Below are 7,500 nucleotides of genomic sequence, written 5' to 3'. Positions count from 1 at the left end.
AGGGTCCCGGGTTCGAATTGCGGTAACGGCGCCTGGTGGGTAATGGGTAGAGATTTTTCCAATCTCCCAGGTCAACGTAAGTGCAGACCTGCTAGTGCCTGAACCCCCTTCGTGTGTATACGCAAGCAGAGGATCAAATACGCACGTTAAAGATCCTGTAATCCATGTCGGCGTTAGGTGGGTTATGGAAACAAAAACATAGACAGCATGCACACTCCCGAAAATGGAGTATGGCTGCCTACATGGCGGGGTAAAAACGGTCATTCACGTAAAAGCCCACTCGTGTATATATACGAGTGAACGTGGGAGTTGCAGCACACGAACAAAGAATTATTATTTATTTATTTATTTATTTACTTAATATGTACGCTTATTGTTGACTTCATCAAGTTTTTGCGCCTTATACATATTATTAGTAATGGAAGTAGTTTTTTTATGTACTTATCTATTATTTATTCACCCTTTTTTTTTTATCTCAAGGCCTGTCTAAGTGCGTTGGGTTACGCTGCTGGTCAGGCATCTGCTTGGCAGATGTGGTGTAGCGTACATGGATTTGTCCGAACGCAGTGACGCCTCCTTGAGCTACTGAAACTGAAACTGAACAAAGAAGGAAATGAACAATATGAAATGGAGGGAGAAAGGAAGAAAAGGGAAATATAAAAAAAAAGAACAAAGGAACTAAAAGAATGAAACAAGAAAATATTTTTCTTTGTGTGTTACTTTTTGTGGCCTCAGTTGCTTTGCAAGTCTAAGGACCAATTTGTTTTCAATATTCCCCCCCTCCCCCCATTTTCTCGATCTTGTAAGTGCTGTTCACGTGCATTTTCTTCACTGGGTGCAAAAAAACAAAAACAAAAAAAATCTACCCATAAGAAAAAACCACATTAACTCACCAGCAAACCAAACTGACAAATCGACTCAATGTTACTATTGCTACTTGAAACACGCAATTGCATAACCAGGAAGTGGCAAATCTCACCAAATATACCGTGAAACTAAACTTGGAAAACCATCCTTGCTGGCTTTCACATGTGTGTGTGTGTGTGGTGGGGTGGGGTGTGGTGTGGTGTGGTGTGTGTTGTGTGTGTGAGTGAGATAGATATATTATCCTCCTTTATTATGATTATCATGATTATGATTAATAACAATAATGATAGTAATAATAATAGTTGTTGTTGTTATTGTCCTCCTCCACATTATTATTATGATCATCATCTTCTTGACGGCCAGAATCATCATCATTGTAATCACTTATATTATGATCATTATAAGCCGCCTCCTCCTCGTTATAATTATCTTTTTTCATCTTCATCATCGTCATTATCATCGTCACCATCATCATCGTCACCATCATCTTCATCGTCATCATCATCATCATCATCATCATCGTGACCATCATCATCATTATAATAATAATAATCATCATCATCATCATCGTGATCACCATCATCATTATAATAATAATCATCATCATCATCGTGACCACCACCATCATTATAATAATCATCATGATCATCATCATCGTCGTGACCATCATCATCATTATAATAATCATCATCATCATGTTCGTATTGACCATTCCAGTCTTCCTCCGCCTCCTCCTCTTCATTATGATAACCATCCTCATCACTATGACGACCATCCTAATCACTATGACAACCATCCTCATCACTATAATAATAATAACCACCCTCATCACTATAATAACCATCCTCATCACTGTAATAACCATCCTCATCACTATAATAACCATCGTCATCACTACAACAACCATCCTCATCACAAATAACCATTCTCATCAATAACCATCCTTATCACTATAACGACCGCCCTCATCACCATAACGACCATCCTCATCACTGTAACGACCATCATTATAATAATAATAACCATACTCATCACTGTAATAACCATCCTCATCACTATAACGACCATCCTCATCACCATAACGACCGCCCTCATCACTCTAACGACCACCCTCATCACCATAACGACCACCCACATCACCATAACGACCGCACTCATCACCATAACGACCATCCTCATCACTATAACGGCCACCCTCGTCACTATAACGGCCACCCTCGTCACTATAACGGCCACCCTCATCACTATAACGACCACCCTCATCACCATAACGACCACCCTCGTCACTATAACGACCACCCTCATCACTATAACGACCATCCTCATCACCATAACGACCACCCTCATCACCATAACGACCATCCTCATCACCATAACGACCACCCTCATCACCATCCGTGCTGTGGTCAGGGTGCCCGCGGAGGCACGAGGTTCTCTGGAGTTCCTGGATTCCGTCATCAGCGAATACACATCTGGGTCGCCATGGCAACCAGACAGAAGCTTTGATTCTGCTGACCGTAGTGATGATGGTCAGTGTGTGTGTGTGTGTGTGTGTGTGTGTGTGTGTGTGTGTGTGTGTGTGTGTGTGTGTCTCTGTTTGTGTGCCTGTCTGTGTTTGGCTATCCCTCTGTCTGTCTGTCTGTCTCTATCTATGTGTGTGCCTGTCTGTGTTTGGCTATCCCTCTGTCTGTCTTGTCTATCTGTCTTGTCTGTCTGTCTGTCTGTCTTGTCTCTGTCTGCCTGCCTGTCTGTCTCAGTCTGTATATCTGTCTGTCTTGTCTCTGTCTGTCTCACTTTGTCTGTCTGTCTCACTCTGTCTGTCTGTTTTGTCTCTGTCTGTCTCACTCTGTCTGTCTGTCTCAGTCTGTATATCTGTCTGTCTGCCTGTCTGTCTCAGTCTGTATATCTGTCTGTTTTGTCTCTGTCTGTCTCACTCTGTCTGTCTGTCTCACTCTATCTGTCTGTTTTGTCTCTGTCTGTCTCACTCTGTCTGTCTGTCTCAGTCTGTATATCTGTCTGTCTGCCTGTCTGTCTCAGTCTGTATATCTGTCTGTTTTGTCTCTGTCTGTCTCACTCTGTCTGTCTTGTCTCACTCTGTCTGTCTCTCACTCTATCTATCTGTCTTGTCTGTCTGTCTAGCTGTCTGTGTATCTATCTGTGTGCCCGTGTGTGTCTGTCTGTATCTGTCTGTATCTCTGTCTGATTTTTTTCCCCGTTTTACCAAGGACAGGTGTTCATCTCTGTCCTGTCTGTCTGTCTTTTCTTTCTGTCTGTCTGTCTGTCCGCCCGTTTTTGTCGTTGTCTTTTTTTTTTAAAAATCAAGGACAAGTGCTGATCTGTGTGTATGTCAGTTGTGGCTCGTGGTCAACACAAGGCGTAAGTGCTGATCTGTGTGTATGTCAGTCGTGGCTCGTGGTCAACACAAGGCGTAAGTGCTGATCTGTGTGTATGTCAGTCGTGGCTCGTGGTCAACACAAGGCGTAAGTGCTGATCTGTGTGTATGTCAGTCGTGGCTCGTGGTCAACACGAGGCGTAAGTGCTGATCTGTGTGTATGTCAGTCGTGGCTCGTGGTCAACACAAGGCGTAAGTGCTGATCTGTGTGTATGTCAGTCGTGGCTCGTGGTCAACACAAGGCGTAAGTGCTGATCTGTGTGTATGTCAGTCGTGGCTCGTGGTCAACACAAGGCGTAAGTGCTGATCTGTGTGTATGTCAGTCGTGGCTCGTGGTCAACACAAGGCGTAAGTGCTGATCTGTGTGTATGTCAGTCGTGGCTCGTGGTCAACACAAGGCGTAAGTGCTGATCTGTGTGTATGTCAGTCGTGGCTCGTGGTCAACACAAGGCGTAAGTGCTGATCTGTGTGTATGTCAGTCGTGGCTCGTGGTCAACACAAGGCGTAAGTGCTGATCTGTGTGTATGTCAGTCGTGGCTCGTGGTCAACACAAGGCGTAAGTGCTGATCTGTGTGTATGTCAGTTGTGGCTCGTGGTCAACACAAGGCGTAAGTGCTGATCTGTGTGTATGTCAGTCGTGGCTCGTGGTCAACACAAGGCGTAAGTGCTGATCTGTGTGTATGTCAGTCGTGGCTCGTGGTCAACACAAGGCGTTTGAATCAAATGTCAACACACAGCAACAGCAGGAAGAACGAAGCGACACATTGCTTCCTGCTGAAAGATCAGCGGATAACACATGCCATGTTCGTGGAGAGAGAGAGAGAGAGAGAGAGAGAGAGAGAGAGAGAGAGATACATACATACATACATACATACACACATACATAGATGCGAAACTATAACATTTCGAATTGTGTTTGTGTGTGTGTGTGTTGGGGGGGCGGGGGGGGGGGGGGGGTTAATGTGTATGTTTGTTTGCTCGTGTGGGTTTTTGTGTTCAAGTGCTCACTTTTTGACACCACTCAGTATGTTTATATGGTGTGTATGATATGAGTAAAAGATACATACATACATACATATATATATATATATATATATATGTATGTCATGTTTCAATGCCTCCAGGGGGTACGTTAAATAAACTTCTTGCCATGCCTTGCCTTGCCCTGCCTTGCCTTGCCTTGCCATGCCTTGCCTTGCCTTGCCTTGCCCTGCCTTGCCTTGCCCTGCCTTGCCCATTTTATGACAAACTGAAGAAGACACAAACAGTACGCTCAAACATCAGAAAACTATGTATGATGCAGCATTTTATTTTATTTTATTTTATTATTTTTTCGTGTTTAGTCCATTCTGTTTCTCCTCCCCATCCCATGCATGTAGATTTACGTTGGAACTGGAAAATGAAAAAAAAAAATGTTAAAAAAACACAACAACAACAACAACAAATAATGCGCTGAAGCGATGACTTCCGGGAGAGTGGGAGTTGGTGGGCTAGGAGGTGAGGGGGCCGGAGGGGGCAGGGGTGGGGGCGGAGTAGGGCAGGGCAAGGGGGGGGAAGGGGGGTACTGGCCATGGCCATCATCGTGTTCAAGTGGCCACTTCACGCGTTCGTTTCACGTGTGTGTGTGTCGTGTGTGTGTGTCGTGTGTGTGTTGTGTTGTGTTGTGTTGTGTTGTGTTGTGTTGTGTTGTGCCATGAATTGCATGATGACTCACATACACAGTACGCAGTCAGTCAGTCTGTCGGCAGTTCTGGCTGGCATTTTGTGCTGTCATCAGTTCTGTGGTGCTGCTGAGGATGACTTGTTGTTGTAGTTGTCTGTGTGTGTGTGTGTGTGTGTGTGTGTGTGTGTGTACACGTGTACGTGCGCTTGTATTTGTGCGCGTGTGTGTGTGTGGTTGTGTGTGTGTGTGTGTGTGTGTACGTGTACGTGCGCTTGTATTAACGAGCGTGTGTGCGTGCGCGCGCGCGCCCTCGTGTGTGTGTGTGTGTGTGTGTGTGTGTGTGTGTGTGTGTGTGTGTGTGTGTGGTTGTATATGTATCAGTGTGTGTGTGTGTGTGTGTGTGTACGTGTACGTGCGCTTGTATTTAGAAACGTGTGTGCGTGCGCGCGCGCGCGATGTATCAGTGTGTGTGTGTGTGTGTGTGTGTGATTGTGTGCGTGCGCGCGCGCGCGATGTATCAGTGTGTGTGTGTGTGTGTGTGTGTGATTGTGTGCGTGCGTGCGTGCGTGTGTGTGAGTGGTTGTGTCAGTGTGTGTGTGTGTGTGTGTGTGTGTGTGTGAGAGAGAGAGAGAGAGAGAGAGAGAGAGAGAGTCTGCTTGCTCATTCTTTGCCTCTTTGTTTCTTTCTATGTTTCTCGTGTTTCTGTCTGTCTGTCTGTCTCTCTGTCTGTCTGTGTCTCTGTCTGTCTGCCTGTCACTCTCTCCCTATATCTTTTTTCCGGGCTGTTTGTTCAGCTGCCTCTTTGTCTCCATCGCTTCATCCTCTGTCTTTGTCGAGGTTTCTGTTATCGCTGTGTGTGTGTGTGTGTGTGTGTGTGTGTGTGTGTTAGTGCATGTGTGAGTGTGTGTGTGTGTGAGTGTGTGCGTGCGTGCGTGCATGTGCGCATCACGCATACCGACTGTAAACCTTTCCTGGTACGAATACTGCAAAGAGAAAAATAGTAATACTAATAGAATAGTACTTTTGACTGAACATTTGACACACACTGAACTCTACAACCGACTGACATGGACAACTAGGAAGCTGTCAGAATTGGACAGGCGGGGGTGAGGGGTGGGGGGTGGGGGGAGTTGCGACATGTGTTGTCGACCTTGTCGCCGGGAAATTGGGAGTGTTTTTTTTTTTTTTTCCAAGGGAAAAAAAACAACAACTAACAACCCTGAACCCACTTCCCTCTTCCTGGTCGGTTGCAAAAATTATAATTGCTTCACAATCACAGAGATTTAAAGTGAAGTAAGACATTATTTCCACTCACAAGTTGAAAAGAACGCATTTCTGCTCATATCTTCTTCTTCGTCTTCTTCTGCGTTCGTGGGCTGCAACTCCCACGTTCACTCGTATATACACGAGTGGGCTTTTATGTGTATGACCGTTTTTACCCCGCCATGTAGGCAGCCATACTCAGCTTTCGGGGGTGTGCATGCTGGGTATGTACTTGTTTCCATAATCCACCGAACGCCGACATGGATTACAGGATCTTTAACGTGCGTATTTGATCTTTTGATTGCGTATACACACGAAGGGGGCGCAGACACTAGCAGGTCTGCACATATGTTGACCTGGGAGATCGGAAAAATCTCCACCCTTTACACACCAGGCGCCGTCGCCGAGATTCGAACCCGGGACCCTCAGATTGAAAGTCCAACGCTTTAACCATTCGGTTATTGCGCCTGTCCTCTGCTCATATCAATTTGAATTCAATTCCACAGCTGAACAGAATGCATAACTTCGACTCAGATAATCACCATTATTCGTGATCAAAAAGGCACGGTCTTTTTTTTCTTTTTTTTTCTCCTGGAAGTCATTTTATTCCTCAGTGCTTGACGTGAATTTGATTTCCTCAATGGGGCGTGTTTTACCTTGGGGGAAAAATCCATGTTCTCTCTCTCTCTCTCTTTTCCCCTGAGGAAGTCTTTTTTTCTTCTCCTGCACCTGGCATAATGTATTGTCCCTTACAAAAAGCGCCAAAACCTACAATGTAGGCTCTCTATATATACAGGGCTGCGATGCATGCTGGGAGGTCGCGCGCCCAATGACACAGGCTGGACATTGGTCACTCGGCCTACAGCACTGCACGAGCGGCGATCGTCGCTCGCGGGCAGCCTGTCGCGAAGTTTTCCCTCGTTATACAAAGCTCGGTAGAAGAGAGAGTATTGTAGATACCCATGTGTGTGAGCCATTGCACAATAGTGCAGAAATTACAATTTTATGTCGTTACACTTAAAAAAATTCAATTATTGGCGTCAGCATTATGCCACAACAGGTGGGTGGGGTGGGAGTGTGTGTACGGATGGGAGAGAGAGAAAGAGAGGGGAGGAGAGAGAGTGAAAGAGAGAGAGAGAGAGAGAGAGAGAGAGAGAGGTGACATGATTTATTGTCAAAACCATTTACAGCCATTTGGATACAGAGAGAGAGAGACAGAGAGAGAGAGTGTGTGTGTATGAAAGAGTGTGTGCGAGAGAGAGACAGAGTGAGAGAGACAGAGAGAGTGTGTGTGTGAGAGAGAGAGTGCGAGAGA

At 45.5% G+C, this 7,500-nt stretch overlaps 1 protein-coding gene across 1 annotated transcript in view; it reads left to right on the top strand.

Moving 5' to 3' along the window:
• LOC143275499 (unconventional myosin-XVI-like) overlaps nucleotides 1–7,500 on the top strand; it is a 61,496-nt gene that overhangs the window by 48,581 nt on the left and 5,415 nt on the right. The window contains exon 32 of the mRNA XM_076579650.1: nucleotides 2,278–2,396. Within this exon, the coding sequence (XP_076435765.1) occupies nucleotides 2,278–2,396 (119 nt within the window). The remainder of the gene's footprint in view (nucleotides 1–2,277; nucleotides 2,397–7,500) is intronic.

The sequence above is a fragment of the Babylonia areolata genome, chromosome 30 (genome assembly GCF_041734735.1).
Source record: "Babylonia areolata isolate BAREFJ2019XMU chromosome 30, ASM4173473v1, whole genome shotgun sequence".
NCBI lineage: Eukaryota > Metazoa > Mollusca > Gastropoda > Neogastropoda > Buccinidae > Babylonia > Babylonia areolata.
The sequence above is the reverse complement of the archived record's forward strand: the minus strand, read 5'-3'. Positions and strand labels throughout refer to the sequence as shown.